Source organism: Sciurus carolinensis, chromosome 9, assembly GCF_902686445.1.
Source record: "Sciurus carolinensis chromosome 9, mSciCar1.2, whole genome shotgun sequence".
NCBI lineage: Eukaryota > Metazoa > Chordata > Mammalia > Rodentia > Sciuridae > Sciurus > Sciurus carolinensis.
In genome coordinates this window covers 119,181,534-119,193,957 of record NC_062221.1, presented here as the reverse complement: position 1 = coordinate 119,193,957, position 12,424 = coordinate 119,181,534, and the positions used below count along the sequence as shown (strand labels likewise).

The following is a 12,424-nucleotide window of genomic DNA, read 5'->3' as shown; positions in this document are numbered from 1 at the left end:
TCTACATCCTCACCCATTTTCTACTTATTTCTTCCAGACTCGAAAGAAAAGGTGTCCTACATTTTCAATAAATGTTAGCGTATATTTTATAAATCAAATTGTTATAATCTGAATTTTATCTAGGTTACTTAAGTGATGTTGTTCAATGCTGATGTTTCTTGTTTGCTCATAATTACCAAATTCAGAATATAGCAAGGTTCACACCATGTTAGATTTCTGCTAGTATTTGCTACACTGAAAGCCTAAACACACATTAGAAGTCTTGAAATTATCCTTAGTTCCTCTTACCTGTGTGTCACAAGTATGATAGGATGGTTTTGCTCAAACCTAACCTAATTACATACCTTTCTTTTCCTTTCCTTGTCCTTCAGTGTAGGTCCCCATTACTCACTTTATCTCCCTGCCTCCATCCTTCTGTCAACTTTCTCACCCTCTTGCCAGCCTGCTTACTTTTCAATGTTAGCTTAAATTTGTTCCACAAACCAGGCTTTCAATGACACATCCATAGAGCTCCATGCTCTGTTCTTACCTGTTTTGCAGTCATATCTGCACCAAATTACCAAACTACCCAACACTACAATTATACCCACACCCCCAAATGTTATATTCTAGTAAAACTTATTGGACTTTTTTCACAACATACACCTATTGTTTTTGGGTTTTTTTTTTTGGCTTTTGTTGATGATTTTTACATCTGTCTGCAACATGTTTCTTCTCTTCTATTACATTAAATAATTTCATTATTAAATTTCTTCCAAATTCCAAGGAACTCTCCTCTCTAAAAGTATAGGAGATATCCTTGATTCACTGTAAGTACTTAGTATATGTCCACTAAAACTATACACATTATATTCATATTTATCCATTTGTTCCATCAATAATAAGGGTCTTCAGTGAAGGTGATTATTTTAAGTTGTTGAGATTATGTTCTAAACAACTAGATAGAACTGATACTATGTTAGGTCTATTAGTATTAAAAATATAACATAGTATGAAATACAGTCAAAATTTTGCATGTACCTCTTGAATAAACTTATGAATCCAATATTAAACAATTTAACAATTTTGAAACTTCAGTAAACAATCTTAAGTTAGTTTCTAAAATCTTAGTAAGGTGATACAAAATGCATGTAAATGTTCACCATCAGAAGAAAGGAAGTAGAATTGTCTCGGAACACTTAGTGAAATAATTTCAGGGGAGACCATGTTTAAGTTAATTGAATAAGGAAGACACAAACCACTGGCATTACATTATGTATAACTTTATAATATTACAAACTACTTTAAGATCACAGTACCTAAAAATAGATTTTTTTCATACTTATGTCTACATCTGCAGATCAGTTGTATCTCTGTTTCTTATGTATACAAACTGGTGTCAAGGATGAAATAGTCCCTACTTAAGTCATGTAGTTTTATGAAAGAAGATAAGAGCAAGAGAGTCAAAAGAAACACATTAAGTTTCATGAAGTCTGAATCCAGCCACTGTGCATATTATGGTTGCTTAACTGCCATTGGCTAGACCAAGTCACACAGTTAGGTGGGAAAAACTGGACCTCCCATTAGAAGCACTGTACTTAAATGACAGTGGGCAGTGATATACAATCTTCTTCAAGGGAGAGGGAGATTTTTTTTTTTTTTTTTTTTTTTGGTGAAAAACCTAACATAGCAATTGGAAATACAGCTCGAAAATTATGGAGTCAAGAAAGAAATAAGACCCATAACATTTAGTGATGCTGGTACGGCAAATGCTATGTTAGGTCTATTAGATATAGCAAGGATATCATTTAGCTAAGTGTGGTTCACAAAAGATTCTGAATCGGAAGGATGGAACATGAGAGGAAAATGTGAAAAAAACAGACAAAGGAAAAAGGAACAAAGCTTCTTGCAGAGTCAAGGTTTTGACAAAAAAGCAGTGTATATGGACACAGTTGTTTAGAGCATTTGGTCAAGACTTTAGTATATCTGAGGGGGAAGGAGACTAACGGAAGAGGAACACGTTAATGCCAAATTAGTAAAGATAAAATTAGTCTCAATTTAGTGGAAAAGCTTGGAATACGAATTGAGGGGAAAGGCACAGAACAAGAGTCAAATTTTGTAACTAAAGAAAGATTAACTAATGTGAAAAAAGTAGTACAGTTTACTTATTTATGTATTTTGTAGTCTCAAACTTTACACTGGAAAATCAAGAGGTTTGATGAGAGAAGAATAATAAGGAACAACTTTCTGAGGAACTCAAAATTAAAAGGAGCTACTAATCAGTACAAAAGTCCCTAAGACTGGAATACAATGATTTTCCTGGCTAAATCAAGATGAAATAAGAGAGAAAAGTACAGCTGTCTCTGGGCATTCATTGATGTGCCCTTGACAGGATTCCAGTGCATCATTCAGAGGGGAACAGTTAATGGTGGATTTTTGTGAAGACTGTTGTTTTGAAGAAAACAGGTTACAAGGGTTCTATGATACAAGAAGTTTTGACCAAGAGAAAATGTGACTAATTTGGTACTGTTCCATCAAAGAAGGTTTGATTAGAATCTGTGACTGATTCTGTTAAAATCAGATGAAGATTCATTTATCTTCTTATAGATTCTGAAGTACATAAATACAAAATATAGAACTAAATATTCCAGTTTGAATGCAGACCATGATGGACTAGAAGATTCAGACTTTGTGCTATTCAGATGCACACTCATTCCATGAAAATGGATGAAATCACAAGTACACAAACACAGATTGTAGTAGGGAAACATGTGAGAACACACTATTAATGTATTAAAGAATTCTAGAAATTAATATATCTGAAAGAATAATAAGGCATTAGTATACTATGCCTACCAGATGATATTTCTTTTTAAATATCATACTCTATTAATGTTTTAGTGGAAAATATACACATACATAGTTACAAATACATGTGTGTATGTAATAACATATAATAATCCTGTAATGGTAAATACATACAACTTCCTATGAAGTTGACATTTTTAAAGAACTTCACATACATTGATTTATATCATAATTTTCAAGCTGACAGGAGAATACTGAGTACAAAGACTTGTCCACGATGAAATACACTAACATAAGCTTCCTGACATCCTTTAGGAACCAAAGTATGCCGCATAGTTGAATGGATAATTGAAAAGCTAAATAGCTACTGTATGTTACCTTTGTTTATTATATCTAATAAATAGATAAGAAATGCACATAGAAAAAATATGTAGAAACAAATGCAGATACAGACAGATGCATTCATTTTAAAATGTATTCTGTGTACACTAAAATCTTTTCCTGAAACATAGGCCAAAATCTACACTATGACAATCTTAATAATTACTGGAGGCCACACTCCTAAAAAGTCTCTGAAAAAGCAAGTCTTTTCTAAACCCTGGTTTCATATGGCTGAAGTATAGGTTGCTCATGACAGAGTATTAAAGAAAGGGGACAATCACATAAAATTTTCTACACCTGGAAGTCATTTTGATTTTGTCTTAAAGGTATTGGGAAGCACTGAAAAATTACTATGGTTGAAAGGAATACAGTAGGAGAAGCATGTTTAAATGAGGAGATATCTTCCTGATTTCATAAACTAGCTTTATTGTCCATTACTACTTGAAAAGTAACCTTATGAATTCAATTAAATTCAAATAAGCTAATTTCAGCAATAAGCAATTCATGTAATTTCAAAGTATAATCTGATACTTTGTTTCATTTGACATTTTTTGAAAAACTCAAACCTTGACAAAAGACAATTACATACTCTGAAAAGTGATGTGAGGGTGACAGCATTAAATAACTCAGAGACGCTGTCCTTAACACTGTTATATCATGGAACAGGTGTTATCAGAGAGGTGGGGGAATTTCTTCTAGACTTGGAAGATATTTACCAATGGATAGGTGGGTTTTGAGTTTGCATAGTTGCCCTTTTAATGAGCATATTGTTAAAATGAACAACAGAATAAGCACAAATTGTTTACTGCTTACCATTAACAATAACGATGATATCACGGAAGTCAATTTCTCCCCTAGCTTCCACTCTTCCTTCACATCTATATATACCTTCATCACTTTTATTGATGTTGAGAATCTGCAAATTATTGTTAGCTAACATAGCAAACCGACCTGGAAAGTAAGCAAAGGAGAGGAAATGGCATTAGTAATTGAAGGCTTCATCCAGTGTGCTCAAAATTGCTAAGAGTTAAAATATGGCCCTTGTCTGACACTATCAAACTTTTCATCAACAAACAAATTCAAATTTGAAAGTAAAATGTAATTTCATGACTTCAATTTTACCACTCTACACTGACTTGTTACACCTTTTTTTCCTGTAATACATTCAAGACTTTATATCCACATAAAATGGTTAGGTTATTATTTTCCCATTGGCGCTTTGAATGCAGAAATGACACAAAAAAGAACAATGCAGGGAGATTAGATATTGCAGTCGTGAAAACTTTTGACTGCAAATATCTAGCAACTTGTGCATGGAAAAGGGTGAGAAATTTATTGAACATCCTTCCTCAACAATAATTAAACCAATAATTTTACATACCCTGAGGAGGCAGCTAAATGATACAATAATGTTCAAATCACATAAAGGATATAAAAATGTTTGTAACATGAATTTATTTAAGGGATTGGTTTTTAACAAAACACAAGATAATCTTCTTTAGGAATTAATAGATTTGCTTTTATGAATTTTTTTCTAGATTCTATTTTGTGTGTGTGCACATGCATACATACAAAAATAATCTGACATACAGCATGCATTCACTGATAGCTTAAAATAAAACAGCAATCTGAGATGCCTAAACAGTATCTCAGCTTGACATTATTTTCCAAGTCTAGTCTCATTTATAATCCTCATGATTTTGTTGCAGTGCTAAAACCTATTCTCTTCCTATCTTGTAAAGAATTTTCTCACCTCTAGTCCTATTTAGAAACATGCTCTACAGGAATATAAATTTTAATTAATGTATCCATATATTTTTTTAAACATTGTTTCCTTTGTCCTGGATATCACAAACATAAGTATTAAAGATACATTGATTACTAAGAGATTCAGTCTTTATCTACTTTGAACATTTTGGTCAAATAGAATTGCCATTATTTTAGGGTACCCAGTTCCTAGAATATTTATAGTCTAGGAATTGCTTTTTTAAATGCTTTTCAATTTTACTGCTCTTCCTTTATCTGCTGGTTTGATAGAGATGGTAGGTAAATTTCAAAAGCCATTTGTGAAGAAGGTAGAGAGCTTCCAGCACCTGGACTGCTCGCTGGATTCACTGAGTAGAATCTTGCAGCTATGCCTGCTTCCAACTGGATGTGCTATGAGTAAGACACAATCTCTTATCGTAGTAGACCATTCAGATCAAGGGGTTAGTTTGCCAGAGAAATTCCTTGGTAAGATGAGAGGAAGTCTGACCTAGGACTAAGAGATTGATCAGGCAACAGACAGCCTTAAAGGAGGCAGGCAAGGGGTGACTCTCTGATAGGGAATGGAACTGTGCAGATTCAGAGGCTACCACAGAAAGAAAATACTGATTACAAAGCCCAGACACATGACTTTCACCCCGGGAATGTATAAGCTTTTCCCTAATGTCCATTTCTTCTTTAGGTTGACCCTAAGAAGAGAGAGAAAAATGTTTATGTAGATCTTTCCCTGGTAAATAAAAATATAGACTTGAACTTTTGACACAAAAGGAAAGACTGGGAAGAAAGAAAGTTAATCTATAAAAAGTTTCAAAGTATAATACACAAGAAGTTCTGGAGTAACTCAGAATTCAAAAATTATGCAGTTTCTAAATCAATTGAAATATTTTTTCTATTAAATGTTGTGGTTAGAAATTAGAAAATGAATTCTTTTTTAAAAATGTTCAGAAGAAGGAAGAATGTTCTTAATCATACACAGATCATATGTATTTTATTTTCTAACTTGCTAAAATATGTATCATCTTTTACCTCTTATGCTCTGTAGTTATTATATGTCATTTGAATTAATAAAAAAGAGTATGGGGGAGCATTATTTTAATAAGGAAGGCAGTGTTTTATATAAAAAATAATTTGAATCGCATAATACTTTAATGGGAAAATATGTTTCTTCTAATTGGAAAAGTTTAGTCCCAAATGGTCTTTTTAATCCATTATTTTTACTAACTTAGATAAGACTAAGAATTTTAGGAGAACAAAATTAATAAAACATATGAATCTAAACACTATTATACATGTTTATGTCTACAATTTTTTTCCACATTGAAAACAAATTATGTGAAAATTATATGTCAAATTCCAAATATATTTCCAAAGGCTCATGACCATTGTTAGTAAACTAGAGAAACAATACATTGTTGTCATGTGTTTCCAGAAGACATGTGAAGAAAGCAATGCTTCAGTTATTCCTAACTAAAGGTTTTAGGAATATTTTATTATCGTAGATTATGTTATCAGTTACACAGAAACCTGATTTTAATTATCAAAGTTAGATAAATTGAATCAGACAATACCCCACAAATTTTCTGCTTTATACTTCTTAATACAAGTTTTTCTAAAGTTTCCTCTCTTTTTAAATCTTATTCTACACCTACTTAATAATTAGTCTCATCTATCCTTATGACTTTAATCATCTCTATTTTGAGAACTTACAGATTTTCTTCAGATCAGAATGTTCCTGTCTTCTGTAACTGTCTTTTTTTTTTTTTTTGGTACCAGAAATTGCACCCTGGGGTGATTAACCACTGAGCTACATCCCTATCCCTTTTTATCTTTTATTTTGAGACAGGGTCTCACTAAGCTCCATAGGGCCTTGCTTAGTTGCTGAAACTGGCCTCAAACTTGTGATCCTCCTTTCTCAGCCTCCCTAGCTGCTAGGATTACAGGCCTTTGCAAACTCTGCCAGCCATAATTGTCTTTTTAATAATCATCCAGATGTACCCACTTGGAATGGTTTAAGTACAACAATCAGTGTATCTGAAATGCAGCTTGATATCTCTGCCTGCTTTTCTATTGTCTGTCTTCACACGTCTTTGCAATGCCTTTAGGTAGACCTAGTTACTCAAGGTAAATACTATAAGTTACATAAATCTTTGTTCAAGGCAAATTCCAAGTTACCCTTGACACCTCCTTAAGTCTGCATAACCAACATACTCCATATTCTATTATTTTTATCTTTAGTCCAAAATCTTGTTTTCCTTTAGCAATTATTTCATTTAATACTGAGCTGATCTCAGGGTCTGTAATTTTTTCCTTCCATTCAGCTTGCTCTCTTTACCGAAACACTAATATCCTTTCAAACACACATTAGATCATGTCATAGTCTTCATTAAACCCTTCAGTGATGTCCCATTTGGACAAATTCCAAATTCCTTAGCAATGATGTCAAAACCATGTTGACCAAAATTGGCATCCCTCTCTACCTTTCTTTCCCATTAGTCCTTGATTAACAAACCCTAGTTCTGTTTATCTACATGTGCAAATATTCAATTCGTACTTTTTCAAAAGTTCTAATTATAATAAATGTATTCCAGTGTCTGGAATGTTCCCTCCTTGCTGTTTTCGCCTCTGGGCCACTGCATGCGGTGTACTCTGTTCATCCAGTTCTTGCCACCACTACATGGCTCAATGTTACTCACATTTAAAGGTAAATATTTTTCTCCCTGTCAAGTATCTTTGACGCCATTCTTTTCCCTAACTATCTTAGGCATTCTTTCTTTTTTATACTCTATTACTACTTTCCTTCCCATAGATGGGATGTACTATTTTACACTGATTTATCTATTTATTTACCCCCCTTTAGAGACTATTAGTGTTTTAAAGGCAGTGAACTTTTTAAAAATCTTGTTTACTATGAATCAAATCATCCGAACTCAAGCAGGAATACATCAGGTAATCAATAACTGTTAAATGAATCATTTATACCAGAATTAGATTAATATTTTAATGAAGAAGATGAGTCTATCAATTATTTTTGATATAGAAAGAATACTTTAACCAAAGACTTTGCAAACTTTATAAGATAATTTTCACATTAACCAGTGCTGATTGAGTATGAGTATATATATATCTTTCTTTCTGGGTGACAATAAAAGTCAGGATTGAAACTTTTATAATAAAATATCACCCTTAATTCTTACATTCTTTGCTTCTTTAGCGTATGGATCTCCTTTCAATGAGCAACATAGACAAACTCCATTCAAATTACTCTGCAAAAGTTAAAATTCTGATTATCTACCACTCAGATACTATTAAAAACATGAGGGATAAATTGAACATTTTCAAACCTTATTGTCTAATCTGTTACATCTAAACTTTACTTTCCTATCATATTAGGAGACGAAAAGGCCCCTATGTATTCAATACTTTAAAAAATCTAGATAAATTATGTTCAGTGTTATAAACCTAATCATACCCCAGTAGCTGTAAAAGAAAAGGGACTACATAAGATAGTTTTAGGCAGCTTTATGGCTGCTATGACCAAAAGACAAGAACAATTTTAGAGGAGTGTTATGGTTTGGATGTGAGGTGTCCCCAAAAAGCTCACATGTGAGACAATGCAAGAAGGTTCAGAGGAGAAATAATTGGGTGTAAGAGTCTTAACCCAATCAGTGAATTAATCCCCTGACAAGGATTAACTGAGTGGTAACAGAAGTGGTAGGGTGTGGCTGGAGGAGATTGGAATTGAGGCGTGAATTTAGGGTATATATTTTGTATCTGGAGAGTGGAGACTTTCTCTCTCTCTGCTTCCTGATGATGCAAGCTGCTTTCCTCTACCACAGTCTTCTGACATGATATTCTACCTCACTTAGAGCCCTGAGGAATGGAGCTGGCCTTCTATGGACTAAGACTTCTGAAACCGTGAGCCCTCAAATAAACTCTTCTTCCTCTAATATTGTTCTGGTCAAGTCATTTAGTCACAGCAGCAAAAATGCTGACTTAAACAAGGAGGAAACATGTATTTGGGGGTTCATGGTTTCAGAGGTCTCAGTCCACAGATGTCCAGCTCCATTACTTTGGGTCCAAGGAGTGGCGAACATGGTGGAAGAGTGTGGTGGAGGTAAGTGGCTCAGGAAATGACACCAGGAAGCAAAGAGAGCTTCCCCTCACCATGGGCAAAATACATAACCCAAAGCACATCCCCAATACCCTACAGCCATACCCCACATGCCTACAGTTACCACCCTGTTAATCCCTATCAGTGGACTAATGTACTGATTAGGTTAAGACTGTTTTAGTCAGGTTTTTCACTTTTGTGACTTAAGGACCTGGCCGGAACAATTTTAAAGGAGAAAAAGTTTATTTGAGGCTCACAGTTTCAGAGGTCTTAGTCCATAGAAGGCTGGCTCCATTATTGGGGGCTTGAGGTGAGGCAGAACATCATGGCAGAAGAATGTGGCAGAGGGAAGCAGCTCACATAATGATAGGGAAGCAGAAAGAGAGGTCTCCACTTACCAGATACAAATATATACCCCAAAGCCATGTCCCAATTCCCACCTCCTCCGGCCACACCCTACCACTTCAGTTACCACTCAGTTAATCCCTGTCAGGGGATTAATTCACTGATTGGGTTAAGACTCTTATAACCCAGTTATTTCTCCTCTGAACCTTCTTGCATTGTCTCGCATGTGAGCTTTTGGAGGCCACCTCACATCCAAAACATAACACTCTCATAACCCAGTCATTCCACTTTTAAATCTTTTTGTATTGTTTCACACATGAGCTTCTGGGGGACACTTCATAGGTAAACCATAACAGGTACCTCTTGTAAAATCAATATAAATGTTCAAATTGTTCAGCAATGAAGTATATGTCAAGATCTTTCAATATAACAAGGTTAGAAAAGTTCAACCTTCCTCACAATTTCCTTTAATTCTTTAAATAATGTAGAAAAATTATGTGTACTTTTTTTAGTTGCCTGCCATGCATACCTCAGCATCATTTCACACTTAACTTTAGTCACTCCCTACATTGAAATTTCTATTTCTAGATATAATCCAACCGCATATAATTTTGGTGAAAATGATTGAAAATTTAAAAACTTGATTAAAAGGAATAGGAAAGATAAATGCATAAATTTAATCTATTGAGAGGCTGATATCTTCCTCAAAAGTTTATTCATTTAAGTATGCCTAATATGTTAGTTACAAATTACAACCACTGTTTGAAATGGATATAATACTCTGTTTTTGATAGATGAAGAATATGATTTCAGAAAACAAAAGTTAGAAAAGTTTTCCAGTATTTCCAGTATTTCAGGGCCAAGAGAAGGAGTAGAACCAACATGGAATGCCAGATTTACATCATTCAGTGTTGGATTGCCCGGAAAAAAATATGTAAGTTAGATCATAGAAATATTACTCCTCCATCACTACTACACTTTGCTATCAAGCATTGTTTTGATGTTTTGTTTCAAGTGTCCTCTTTAAAAATATAATTTATTTAAAAACCTTCTTATAACTGAAATAATGAACTTGATGTACACGTGAGACAATAATAATGTGAAAATGTTCAGACCTTGTCATTTAACTGTAAAAAATTACTTCCTTTTTTCTATGATTGAGAGACAGAAAAACCTGAAAATATATCACACAATTTACTCATATAATTTGTTAAATAAAATCTAAAGCAGTTACACTAAGTAAAATAAAAACTAATTAAGTAATATTCCTCACTAACATATTAGAAACAATGAGTTCTCATTAATAACTGACTAGCATTGACTCTATCAAAGTCTGAAAAATTATCTTGAAATTGTAAAAAATGACTATCGAATATGATATGTTCTCTTTACATATTCAAAAATAGAAACTGTCTACCTACTGTTTTTTATGATATAGAAATTTCATCTCTTGGAAACACAAAATAGAATCATGCAAGATGAAAGATACTTAAAAAAGATTCAATTATTTTTTCCTCTCTTCAATGCAGGTGCATTGAAAAGTACTCTAAATTGAAAATGCTCCCTATGCACAATTGTAAAGGTGCATAATATAAGCAAATTATGCTTTCAAATACAGATGTCACATCATTCTGGAATTTTAGCTTAATCTGAATCAAAATCATGAAGACAATTTGAATGAATGTATATTTCTTTCTATTATCCGTGTATGACTTAATCATAACATGTAGAACTTGTGTCATTTTTTATTTGTTCTAATTATTTATACATGACAGTAGAATTCATTTTGACACATTGTACACAAATAGAGCATAACCTCTCATTTCTCTGGCTATATGTGGTGCTTAGTCACACCAGTTTGTATATGTCTTTGAAAAACAGCTCAGAATAGTAAACATAATTCGTATATAAATTATTATTATTTTTCTTTTTTTGGCCCCAGAGATTGAACCCAGAGGTGCTTAACTACCAAGTCACATCCCCAGCCCTTTTATATATTTTATTTAGCAACATGGTCTCAATGAGTTGCTTAGGGCCTCGCTGCTGAGGGTGGTTTTGAACTCAGTCTCCATATTGAAATTATTTCAAGTTTACCTATTGTGATCACAAGGGATGCTGTTTGAGTTAAAAAAGTAGAATTTGTATGTAGCTGTATCCAATCTTCATTTATTTAGTATTGCTTAAAAATACATTAATTTTTCCCTGAAAGTAGAAAAAGTGTACATAAACTTTTTATAGATCTTCAGATAGTAACTACAGAAGGCTTCATAAGGCAAACCATTTGCCAGAACTATTCAACTCTGGAACCAAAGCAGTCATAGCAATATGTAACTGTTGGTCATGGCTGTGTGCTTATAACATGTTACAGAAATGACAAAAGTACTTAATTTGACCTAAGGTTCATAGTTCCCTGAATTCTAGTGTAGAACTTTAAGGTTCTAAAAAGTTGTTTGACATTTAGGGTCAAAAATTACGTGTTTTAATCAGTCACATATATTTAGTAATTTCAAAAACTTGAGATAGTTTTAGAACATATAACTTAGGGAGTTACCAAAATACTAACTGTCGGAAATAGCGGTGACTTCCTCATTATGATACAACCAGGTGACAGCAGGTGCAGGTGAACTGCTAACTCGGCAGACGACTTCTGCATCCTCCCCTTGCTTGAATTCTTGAGGAGATACCACTTCTCTGAAAGTGAGTTTTTCTGAATCAAGAAAATAACACAGATCATAAAAGAATTAGCACTTATTTATCTCAAAAAGCATATTCTAGAATTGATGTTAATTGATACTATATAATAGGATACATAGGTAAGCCTAGGTCTTTTAAAACATTAGGCCAGATTAACAGATAACTCTCATAATAACCTGCCATCCCACTGAGAATTCCAAAATCCTGCCAATGCCATAGAAGATCCTATGTGGCCTGGAGTCCAATCCACAATTCTGATCCTAGTTTCTCCTCTTTCCAATATTGTCCTCCAGTCACAATGTCTTCCTTTAATATTCCAGGTTCATTTTTGAACAGGGCATT

The 12,424-nt window shown here is 33.6% G+C and overlaps 1 protein-coding gene across 2 annotated transcripts in view; it reads right to left on the bottom strand.

The window, feature by feature from the left end:
* The window catches only part of Ncam2 (neural cell adhesion molecule 2), a 508,956-nt gene that overhangs the window by 245,357 nt on the left and 251,175 nt on the right, over positions 1-12,424 (bottom strand). For both annotated transcript variants that reach the window (XM_047565378.1, XM_047565377.1), the window contains exons 4-5: positions 11,952-12,095; positions 3,982-4,119 (exon numbers count right to left, since the gene is read on the bottom strand). In XM_047565378.1, coding sequence (XP_047421334.1) covers positions 3,982-4,119; positions 11,952-12,095 — 282 coding nt within the window. The remainder of the gene's footprint in view (positions 1-3,981; positions 4,120-11,951; positions 12,096-12,424) is intronic.